A 12,417-nucleotide genomic window follows, 5' to 3' on the forward strand; every position below is an offset into this window, starting at 1 on the left:
TAAAGTCATTTGCATAGCAGCATAGAGAACTGCTCTTACAGGCAAAAAGGGCTTATGCCCTCAAAGACTCATCGATCTGTGGAGTTGGAAACAACCCCTCAAAGTGCTCCCTTATTTTGACCACTCCATCTCAGCTTTCCCAAGACAAGAACTCACAGCTTTGGAAGTATGCAGGTACTGGGAGACCATCTCTCTCTTGATGCCAATGTCCTTCTCCCGTAGAGGTTGCTGCTTTTCCGCATTTAGATTCATATCCACCTATTAAAGAAAGCAAGAGGAAAATGCCCTTTCATTCGCAGAAGGCTCTCTTCTCATGTCAAAATTTTAAGAGGGAATGATCCTTGGCCTTCCTCCCCACGTGACACAGTTTCTCTTCTCCCAAATGAATTCTGGCTTCAGGGGCTATGGCAGGCGTGGGGTGGGGATGGGATCCCAGAGATCATGCAAATTTCACATAGGGCAGGTGGAGGAAGAAGTTAAGGGACCACCAAGAATCTCTCAATCTATCACCTACTGTATAAGCAAAGTAGCCTTTTTGCCTTGCCATTGTCATTAGAACAGCCTGGAAGTTCTGTTCCAGTCCGTTTGGCTTCCCCTGTTTCATAGCTCAGCTTCCCACAGGTCCTGAATTTCTGCTTCCCTTTTGTGAATGCATGACAGTGTGTCTTTGGGCCTTGGAAAGATGAGGACTGATCCCGAACCACCACCCAATGCTTCACCTTTAAGAACTTACCAGCATCTGCTCAAAGAGGGCCAGCACATCCTGGTCTGAAATGTCCTGCAGCAACTGACTTGAGCCAGAAGTATCCGGATAGGAAGCAGCAGAATTCCTATGAGCCACGTTGGGCTTTTCCTTCTCCTTCTTTATCCTCATGCTGGTAAATCTTTCAAGCTGATTAAGAAAATTGGAAATAAGCACAACTGTCTTTCTGTCTTCTTTGTAATATATTTTACATCTTGTATTATTTCCTTGAAGTTAATTATGGATAAGATTTCTTGTACATTTCTGATTTTATTTTATTTTTATTTTTTTAAATTGTCTTCAGTTATCATACACCATAGGGGTCAAACCAGATTCCTCAGTGGATTTGAAAGCTAAGCTTAGGACACTTATGTAGTAAACATTTGCAAAATAGGTGTTATTTCACAGGCTCTCAAAGTAGCAAAAGATGAATATTCCAATTAGGAATGAATGTCAGTTTCTCTCAGTCTCATCCAGCAGTTTCACATGCAAAAACCAGGGGGCAGAGCAGCAATCATTGGAGGTGCACTCCAGAAATGAACTGAGTCATTTAAATACGAACACCCCCCCCCCAGCCCATATCACTCTAGCACAGTGTTTCTCAACCAGTGTGCCTCCAGATGTTTTGGGACTACAACTCCCATCATTCCTGACCACTGGTCTTGCTAGCTAGGGATGATGGGAGTTGTAGTCCCAAAACATCTGGAGGCACACTGGTTGAGAAACACTGCTCTAGCAGGCTGAAAAGGGAACCAGATAATTCGTTCTTCCCAGGAAAAACTTGAGCTGGGCCTGAGAATGGAAAAGTGGAGACATGGTAATAGTCTATTACCACGACGCAACATTTTAGCCTGCATTCAGTCAAATTTGTTGTGAGGCTTCTTCGAATGCTGCTCTAGCTTCCATCCCACCAATTTCATTGCTCTCAGTTCTATATGGGCTCTTCTGAGCAGGAGGAGGGTGCCTTGGAGCAATCATGTGAACTGCTTGGGTCATCTCACCATATCAGAGATCAACCAGAGTTTGAAAGGTTTGCCAGTCCTGTCAGCAGGAAAACCTCCCAGAGCTACCAGGAAACTATTTGAACCCATAGATGTAACTTTCATATATGTGCCCTCTCTGCGTTCCCCAAATTCCTTGAAATGCAATAAAGAGAAGCAAGACAATGTGATGAAAAGAAGATAAATGCAGCAGCAAACAAGCATCTGCAGACAAGCATCAGCCTTTGCAAACAGGCCATAGCCACACACACACATTCCTTGTAAAAAGGCCAGCAAGGAGAAACACAAGCAAGGAAGAAGGCTAGTCAAAGAAGGCACTTCACGCAAGGCAGCATATAAATTCCAGCAGGCACAGAACAATCAAGAAAGTGGCAACAGAAATGCACGGAAAATGCCACACAGAACCGATTTTAGCAGCAAACATAATATAAAGGGGGGGGGAATCATCCTTACCTCATCTGCCATCACCCTCTTCAAATTCTGTGATTAAAGAAAAGGAGGAAAAGGAGAGATCCAAATCACTGACACAAGAAAAATCCAAGAGTAGAAACAAAAGGGACTGCCTAGAGATTTTTGAAATATTAAGGGATATATAAATAAATAAAATATATATAAACAGACATAAAGTATTAACTGTCCAGTTTTGCATATCATCTTCCTGACCAACCAGAACACAGTTCAACATTTACAAACGCTACATCCACATTTCAAGAAATCCTGTTCAGTAGCTTCTGTGAAAGAGTCAAGCCCCAAGCAAGCACTTGCACTCAATTCTAAAAGCACTTTAGACCAGCGTACAATATAAAGGGGAGACAGCAATGGGTTTGGAATTTAATGGCAAGTTCATGAGAAAGTATACTACCAAAAAGTGTCAATGGTCTCCTATACTGCCTTATTTATTTATTTATTTATAGTATGTCTTTACCGCCATTCATCAAAAGATCCCAGGAAAGTATACAAAAGTGTGAATAAAATTAAATTCACACAACATATAAACACAATAAGCATACCAAAAAGACCACGTAACAAAGCTAAAGAGTACTCAAAAAACCCCACCCAGAACAGAACACGATTCCAAAAATCATACACAACCGCCGATGCCTGGGCAAATAGGCAAGCCTTCTTAGGGAGGGCATTCCAAAGTCAGGATACCTCCCAATAAAAGTCCCCCTCCTAGAATCACAGCACATACAGCGGTACCTCGGGTTAAGAACTTAATTCATTCTGGAGGTCCGTTCTTAACCTGAAACTGTTCTTAACCTGAGGTACCACTTTAGCTAATGGGGCCTCCCGCTGCGGTCGCACTGCCGCCACCACGCAATTTCTGTTCTCATCCTGAAGCAAAGTTCTTAACCCAAGGTACTATTTCTGGGTTAGCGGAGTCTGTAACCTGAAGCGTCTGTAACCTGAAGTGTCTGTAACCCGAGGTACCACTGCAAAGACGCTTCAAGGCTAGAATTCTATTTTCATAGGAATGGGACTAACTTGGCTGTAGATACAGGTATCAAATAGCAAGTTCCACTTTAGGAACATAGTTTACCTGTTCCCTGAATTTTTTATGTCTTTCTGATGCCTTTCTACCTCATTTAGAGGTCCTCAAGGCAGCTTAAAACAACATCAATAAAAACAGCATTTTAAAGTAACTAAAATAGTTTTGCAAAAGACACCACCTGGGCATATCTGACTGCACTGTTCATTTGATTGCCCAATGTTTTAGAAACAGTGAACATACATATAAAATCTGCAGCACAAGGGCCAAAATAGACTTGACACTTACCCTAGTATACAGTATAGAAATTAATAAGGCAAATGTATTCTATAATTCAAAATACAGTGGAACCTCGGTTTACAACTACCTCTGTTTACATCCGGGTTCCACGGAGCCGGATGCGCAGATCGCTTCTGCGCAGCGCGTGCGTGCGCAGAAGCGCTCTATCATTGCTTGGCGCACGGGCAAAAGCGTGCCTTCGGGGAGCGAATGCCTCAGTTTACGAACGCCTCCATGGATTGCGTTCATAAACAGAGGTTCCGCAGTATGTCTGGGGGTAGTGGAAACTGCCTAAAATATGAAATTTAGCCATTTCCCCATATCACCACTTGGGGCACTAGCTGTCAAACATCCAGCATCCAAATAAATTATGAACCCATGTTTATAAAGTGTCCATAGTTTGACAGATATTTTATTTGGAAATATATTCCTAGTAATTCAAAGGCCTCAGTACAGGTGTATCATGTCATATTGTTGTTTCCTAAAGCATCATCAATATCTTTGAGTTTACTAAAATCTTCTGATAAGTACAACAGAGAGAGAGAGAGAGAGAGAGAGAGAGAGAGAGAGAGAGAGAGCGCGCAGTTTGATTAAATGACCTGGCAAGCTATTTGCATACAATGAATTGATATTTCTCCCAGACATAGGACTATCCACAAGGCTGCTCTACTAGAGCAATGACAAGGGAGCTCTGTTCCTTCTAATTAATATAACAAAGCCCACCAACCTAATGTTTATTAGTTTATTAATTAGGTCCAATAAGCATTGTTAAAATCAATTCCATGTTCAAGTTTCTACCTTACCTAGTAACTGCTCACTTCTATTCTCTCACCTCACATTGAGCAGAACATGATCAAACCCTGTCTCAGATTAGGGCAGCCTAGATCAAAGTTCTACGGTATCATCAGAAATCAAAGGATTTGCTCCTTTTAGAACTATCTTCCAGGAAAACAAAAAACAAAAAAGTCTTGTGGAACCTTAAAGACTAACCAAATAATTATGGCATAAACCTTTAGTTCAGTTTAACACGTGTACATCTTCAAGGTGCCACAACTGACTGATCACAGTTACACCTCTGGAAATCATCTTCCAGAAGGCAGATGGCATCTTGGTCACAAACCTCTGCTTACCTGCTTAAGAAATCTGGAGGAGGGAAGACTATTGACTTGATGGTAGGGTTTAAATAAACATCCACATCTTTATTAACAAAGAACATTTAAAATGATACAGAAATAATATAATGGATTTTTAAGAAACAGCAGTATGTAACAAGGAGGAAACAAACCAGAAGTTGGGGGAAGCCCAGGAGGGGAGGGAAGAGGGAATGTAATATAAATGTTATCAATGTGAGATGTGTATAATGACAGAAAAATAAAAGTGAATAAAAATTTAATAATAATAATAATAATAATAGAGAAAGCTGGAGGAGGCCATGGGCACAGCCAGGATTTATTTTAGGGAGAGAGGCTGGGGGGGGGGCGACTGATCTATCTGTGATGCAATTGGTCAGTTAGTTAAGCATCTTTATTTACTTGATGGGGGGTAGTTTCCCGCCCCCTGGAGGGGGCCAACAAGATGGAGATTGTCAGTCGCCATCCTGACATCCAGAGATCTCCACATGGTTGCAATTTGACCCGTGCCAGTTGCAAAACATTGAGGGATCCCTGGCGCTGGAGGGGTTCTGAACGTTGCAAGAGCTTTGCTGTCAGTCCCTCTCCTCCTTTCCTTATGTTCCCAAATACCGAGTCACTATTTTGAGCTCTCAGGGTGTTTCTTGAAAAGTCTGAGTAGAGAACAAATAAAATACCTCTGTCCAACTTCTTAATTAATTATAATAATACACTTTCCACCGCTTCCTCACTGGCAAAAAGAGGTTTCCGGCAGAATATTTAGGCAGGGCGTTGGTCTCATTTTAAGGAACTGTATGTCAGTGATGAAGAAATGCTGTTTACTTGTCTCTACAGCAACCTGGTCAAAGTCTCCTCCCACGGCTTGAGAGAGTGCTGTCCTTTCTGCCAAAGGGAACTCGCTGACTAGACCTGTGACACAGAAACTGAGAGCGTCTGTGTGGGTGTGCCCACATTATCACAGGCAGGCTTAAAACCTAAGCTGCAGGCAGGGAGGGGGGAACCTACTGCAGGAAGGAAGGTGAGCAAGCGGAAGGTTCAAGGGCAGGCACCCCAAGCACAGGAATTTTAAACTTGCTCTAGAATACAGCTTAGTCTCTGAGCTCCTCAGCAACTTTTAAAAGTGAATAGAGCCAAGCTCAGTACTTTTCAGTGAGAGAGCACTTTGCAAAGCTTATACTCTTGCTGCGTTTTAAAGGCTAGCACACGTTTGTGGCATCAGCTTCTTTGGACTACATTCCACTTCAGCAGAAGTTTTATTCTGAGGTGTGGCTGGGTGGAGAATATGTGCGCATGCATGCATGCATGCATGCATGTACTATACGGGCAATAGGAACCTGATTAACACTGCACACTCTGCTGGATCTAAAAGAGAACACAGTTACAAATGCCGTGCTGGTGTGATTCATTATGCATTACATTTGTCGGAAGAGACATTCTGCTAGGAGAAAACAGAGGACATCCCTGGGTGGTAAGCACTGAAGACTGCTTACATGGAGAAGTGGCTGCAGAATCTTGGCACCTGCCAAGAGGTGAAAATCAGAGAAGCAACCAGCAAGTTAATCTGCAAACCACCCGCCTGGCACTAGTCCAGCAGCTTAAAAGACAGGTGTGGTTTAAAAGGGAAACAGGTCCCACTAATTTATTCATTCCACATCCAACTAATTTGGTGATGTGGTTGGTGTGACTACAATTTGGAGTTCCACAGAAAGAAAGTGGAGTTGGGGGCAGAGATGGACGAGTTGCCAATTTATCTTGCAGCTTGGACACAAAATAGGCAGGATTAACTTTTCCTAGAATTTGGAACTTTTTAGTAGGGAGAATAGAAGAGAGATAATTTATCATTTGTTTACACAAAGATGTTTTGCTAATTAATATGGGTGGCATTCAACTAATATTTACTCAGAACCAGAATGAGGCCACTGAGAAACAAATGGGAGGCATCAGTAGCCTATGCTCAGTGGAATCTGAAAGTTAAGATGGCAGGCTGGCAAGACCCTGAACAGCAGCACTCCTGTAAGGACATGAGAGTACACTGAAACATTTTGTTGCAGATCCCATGTATTTGCACTCAAGTAAAGACAGAACAATCCCAAAAATCCTGAATTTGTTTCCAAAGGAAAGGTATATTTTAATCTCACTTGTGGGTTAGCACTTGTCTAGCCATGACCAAACCCATTTGACCTCTTGGTACCTGACCTCACACTTCAATCCTTATAAAGCATATCCCCAAGGTTCAAAACCTTTAACATTTTTATATGTATATATCCAAAGTGCTGGACACAGATATTTAAATCTGTGATAGTGCTCCACCAAAATGAATCTCCAATTTTGCTCGTACAAATACAGTGCTGTTCTCTGCTTCACAAGGGATCTTTGTGCTTCAATTAGGGATGAAGACAGAACCCAGTAACAACTAGATATTATATTTTCAAAAATGGGAGAACCACCATTATTTTGCCTTTGTCCCAGTCATCCTGGGTGAATCCTGCAGTCTGTCTTGTACCTAATGAGGCTAATCCAATTATATCTGCATAACTCACCCTGCATTCCACTTTATAAACTGTTACAAACCACAGGCTTCAGGGGCAACAAGATCATGGCCAGCTTTTTCATCTCCTTCCCCCCAATTCTGCTTAAGACCCAGCCTGAAGAAGAGGTCTTGAGAACTAGAAGGCCTGCTCATGGTTTGCAACATTTTCATTGGTCCTACCTAATGAAGGTGTAAGCATAGTGTATTTTTATTTTGTTTTTCAGCGAGCTAATTCGTTTGACAATATTGATGCTATGCGATTCAACTATCTGAAGTGATAATAGCTACATTTATATTTTGCCTTAAGTACTTTTTTTAAAAAAACACTTAATACTTATTCCATCCTCATTTAAGTAAAGAGAAAGTGAACAAGCACAAAACCCGAAACAGTTCAAGGAATTATTCTTGAAATGCGTTCGCCATCTCCTTTCAGGTTATTTCTTGTGTATCCTTGAGATCAGAGGACTGCTAATTCCTTTTTCAAGACATACTCACAACCCCCCCCCCCTTTTGATAACTCCCATTTGCTACAGGGGGGCGGGAATGCTGTGCTGTTTACAATCTGCAGTTTACCTTCTCAACCACAACTCTTTCTGAATGAGGTACTGGCAGATAATGGGAGGTGGGGAGAGCTTAAGTTGGCCCTGAACCTCTACATCAGGCATCCCCAAACTGCGGCCCTCCAGATGTTTTGGCCTACAACTCCCATGATCCCTAGCTAACAGGACCAGTGGTCGGGGAAGATGGGAATTGTAGTTCAAAACATCTGGAGGGCCGAAGTTTGGGGGTGCCTGCTCTACATCCACAGACACTACTGACTGGAGTGCTCAGTATTTTAAAGCACCCGACTTAAGAGAAGGAGATCAGCATGAGGCGGCCTTCTGGCAAGTGTATCTGGCATGAGTGGAGCAACTCAGCCTCTCTTGCCTTAGGACTTCATATCTGAGTAAGGCACAGACAGAGTCTCTTGTGGTTTGAAGCACAGGAAATAAGCTACCCACCCTTGAGCTGACAACTAACGGAACAAGCTGCAATGATGAAGCAAACACCCAGGAAGAGGCAAAGCCTTTTCAAACAGTTGCACAGAAGCAATGGTCCCTGTCATGCATTTACAGGAGATAAAGAAAATGAAGACAATCCAATGACAACTGATTAAAATAATAAAATGAGTCCTCTCACGAATAAACTAGATCCTCAGCTAGATCTTTGCCAGGAACTCAAAAGGTGCAAGGGGGAAATTACCTACAGGTTACGGTACTTAATGCAGGGATAATCAATGGGATGCCCTCTAGGTACTGCTCGGATTCCAACACCAATCAGACCCAGTCAGCAGGGCAAATGGTCAAAGATTGGGGGAGCTGTTGTCGAACATCTCAAGGACACCACATTGGCTACCTCTAAATCAGGGAACCCCAAACTAAGGCCCGGGGGCCGGATGCGGCCCCATCGCCTTCTAAATCCGGCCCACGGACGGTCCAGGAATCAGCATGTTTTTACATGAGTAGAATGTGTCCTTTTATTTAAAACGCATCTCTGGGTTATTTGTGGGGCATAGGAATTCGTTCATATTTTTCTTCAAAATATAGTCGTCGTCCCCCAAGGTCTGAGGGACAGTGGACCGGCCCCCTGCTGGAAAAGTTTGCTGACCCCTGCATTAAAACATTTCAATGTAGTATGGTATAGTATAGTATCAAAATAATTTTTTTATTTGCAGAATATGGATAGATAGCTTTTCAAAATCAAGTCCAGGAGTTGCCTCTTTTTATTTTCCACTATATTTCTTATCAATAAAAATCCAGTGGGACGCAAGCAATTTTTTATTCTGAAAGTGTGACCCAGAGAAAAGTCTGAGAGCCCCTGCATTGGATGATTATCTCTTGCTTGTTTCCCGTGGTGAGGTGCAGCTCCTTTGTGAGTGTATTGGCAGGTTTAGGTCTCCTTCGTTTGGAGGCAGAGAGGAGAGTGGGGAAACCTGTCATCCAGCTAGGAGCTCAGAGCCTGGGCAATAGCTCCTATGGTTGCGGAGTCCAGCTGGATCAAGCAGGGCTGGTGGGCAGGCTGGAGAACAAACTTGGCAGCAGCTGCAGCGGCTTTAATTGGCAGGGAGCAGTGAAGTGGAAATGTAGAACAGCCTGATGGTTCCTTTCAGCAATGAGTTGACCTGACTGAGGGAGTGTGCGAGGTCTTGAAAGGTTTAGAGGCCTTTTCCCCTCACATATAACACCTGCATTTGGGTGAGGGTGAGGGTGAGGGAGAGGGAGAAGCAGCTGCCCAATCACAGCCCTGCTGAATTTGTTTTATATTCTGATTAAAACACATGGATTTGAGGTGGGTACTGTGGTACCTCTAGTTGCAGACACGGTCCGTTCTGGGGTGCCGTTCACATGCTGAAAATTCTGCAGCTAGAGCAGTGCTTCTGCGCATGCGCACGCAGCGAAACCATTTGCAAGGTGAAAAGACGCAACATGAACCTAACGCAACATGAGGTATGACTGCATTTAACCGTCATGGGGTCCTTTACCTATTACCTTTTACCTATACAGTATAGAGAAGATAGTTTGTAAGGTGTTAATAATAACAGCTTGATTTTGTACTGCAGCACCTGTAGCTTCTTTTTTTGGGGTGGTATTGAATGCGAGTCCTGCTCAGAGTAGACCCATTTACATTAATAGACATGGGCTACTTGGGATAATTCATTTCAGTGGGTCTACTGTGAGTAGAACCAAGTTGAATACAACCCATAATTCTGATGTGTTTTTCCCGTTTCCTCTCCTTTTCCTAATAGGCAAAAACTAAGATATAGTCAAGTAACAGCTTTGTGCTCCAATTCTTAGCACTGGATAGTTTGTAATTATTGTTTGGGTATAATTTCAGCCATTTTAATTTTTTAAAAAAATCAAGTGGTACAAGTTAATCAAGATAAACAGCATGGTCACGTTCATATAATCCTGATCCTCACTTAAGCCAGGTCATGTTTTACACTCCCCTTCACATGAGCAGCAAAAACAAACAAGGAAGTTGCTTTTAACCAAAGCTTCCTGTTATAGGCATAGCAAGAAGTACAGTGGTACCTCTACTTACGAATTTAATGTGTTCCGAACGCACATTCGTAAGTCGAAAAAAATTGTAAGTTGAATCCCATAGGAATGCATTGGGAGAAAAAATTCATAAGTCAAAGCATTCCTATCTAAAAATTCGTAAGTCGAAAAAATCCTATCTAAACCACATCCAAGATGGCGGACGGAGCTCCATTCGTAAGCAGAAACATTCGTAAGTAGAGTTATTCGTAAGCAGAGGTTCCACTGTATGGTTAATGACTTCAAGACAAGCCTGCAACCAGAAGGCAAATTTAAGCCATTACTTGATTTCCAGTAAAGTGGATGGAAGGAAGTTCATGAGATTACCCACCAAGAAATCAGCATCCTATTGCTGTACAGTGGTACCCCCGGTTGTGGACGGGATCCGTTCCGGAGGTCCGGTCGGATCCCAAGGTTTCTGCAACCTAAGGACCACTTCTGCGGATGCGCACATGTCGAAACACAGTCAAATACTTCCGGCTTTGCCGCTTTCGCATCCTGAAGTTTACATAACCAGAGGGTTACGTAATTGGAGGTACTCCTGTATTTTTTTCATGGAGTTTCAGTTTAAAAATAAAAATAATAAACTGGGTTGTTTTAAACCAAACCACTGTGCACATGGAACGACTTCTGCGGGTGCAATGGAACATGCCTTCCTCCCCCAGAAGAACACCCAGAACAGATTTAGGGAAGGGGGGGCTGCACAGCAAGCCAAGTTTTATTGTGCCTGCAGAAGCCACCCCATGCACAGAGTGATTTAACAGGATGCAACCCATTGTGCAATTAGTAATACACATAGATATTGTTGTTATTATTATTATTATTATTATTATTATTATTACTTTGCTTGGTTCAACATGTATATATTATGCATTTAGTATATTACTAATTGAAATGACTGCACACATGGAATGACATTTTCTAGGGAAACCTGACTGAACTTTTTTTGGGTGACTATCCCTAGTATGCTTGCGTGCATATATTATGTAAGAACATAGTCCTTTAGTGTGCAAAAATTTGCATATTAAGTTTTCAGCACCTTCACTTTTAATTTTTTTTAAAAAAACACTATAAGGAAGTATATGTGGTTGTGTTGTCACATCCCTTAAAATATTTTCATTACATCAAGCATGAGTTTTCCCTATCATCAAATTATTTTAGTTCAAAGATTTTTGGCTATTGAGAAAGTTTTCTTGGCTATTATAAAAGCTTTCCTTTTAATTTAAAAGTAGTATTACAGGTATCTGCTGAAAAACTCATAAAACCAATATTCAAGTGTAGTAATAGGATAGCACTTGCTACTTCTTTTGTCTGGATTACTAAACAAGCAGCACTCTTAGGACCAAACACTTAGCCTTCCAAGCAATATCTGTACAACATAGCCTTTGTACAGCACAGCCATTGACTCCTCTTGCTTCTTGCTTGCCCCAGATTCTTCCAAACCAAGTGAAATAAATGCTTGAAAACATGCATGCACCCACATAATTAACATGTGAAATGACTGAGAAGTTTTGAATGGTGTATTAACCTTATAGATTCAACATGGATATGTAAACCCATTTGTTTTATGATGATCAAAACTGATTTCTGATGTAGCACTTAGGAGATTCCCAGTAAATATGAAACAGCTTCACTCCAATATTCCACAATAGCTAACAGATGTTTTTCATTGTTGTATAAATTCTGTTTAACCAATATAATATATCATTTAAACATAATATTATGTAAACATTTCCTTAAGGTTTATTTTATGGTGTCAAATTAGGTACAGTTTGCCAAAACCAACTCCATATGCTATTTGATACAAACCTTACAAAATCTCTTTCCTATTTCTCTTAATAAATCCTAGGTTTTTATCTAGATATTTCCTGGAACCTTGCCCAACAGCCCTTTTGAGGTGTTTCTAAAATCAACAAATAAGAATCTGTTTTGTCTTGTAGCAGACCAAGCATTCTTACCAGTAATAGTGTATCTATTTCAGGTTCATTATGCCATATGCTAATTTTTATCATGTACCTTCCCTGTCTCAGGACCCTGGACCTAGATGTACATACAGTAGGTGATTGTGACTGTGTATGAGAGAGAGAGGGAGAGGGAGAGGGAGAGGGGGAGAGAGAGAGAGAGATTGAACTGCCGTATAGGTGGCACACCCGTTGCCTTTGCCTTGGC

The 12,417-nt window shown here is 41.8% G+C and overlaps 1 protein-coding gene across 1 annotated transcript in view; it reads right to left on the reverse strand.

Annotated features, from left to right (window-relative positions):
- DIAPH1 (diaphanous related formin 1) overlaps nucleotides 1-12,417 on the reverse strand; it is a 93,542-nt gene that overhangs the window by 66,611 nt on the left and 14,514 nt on the right. The window contains exons 2-4 of the mRNA XM_088675044.1: nucleotides 2,197-2,223; nucleotides 734-892; nucleotides 157-258 (exon numbers count right to left, since the gene is read on the reverse strand). Coding sequence (XP_088531170.1) covers nucleotides 157-258; nucleotides 734-892; nucleotides 2,197-2,223 — 288 coding nt within the window. The remainder of the gene's footprint in view (nucleotides 1-156; nucleotides 259-733; nucleotides 893-2,196; nucleotides 2,224-12,417) is intronic.

The sequence above is a fragment of the Zootoca vivipara genome, chromosome 8 (assembly GCF_965207765.1).
Source record: "Zootoca vivipara chromosome 8, rZooViv2.hap1.1, whole genome shotgun sequence".
NCBI classification, from domain to species: domain Eukaryota; kingdom Metazoa; phylum Chordata; class Lepidosauria; order Squamata; family Lacertidae; genus Zootoca; species Zootoca vivipara.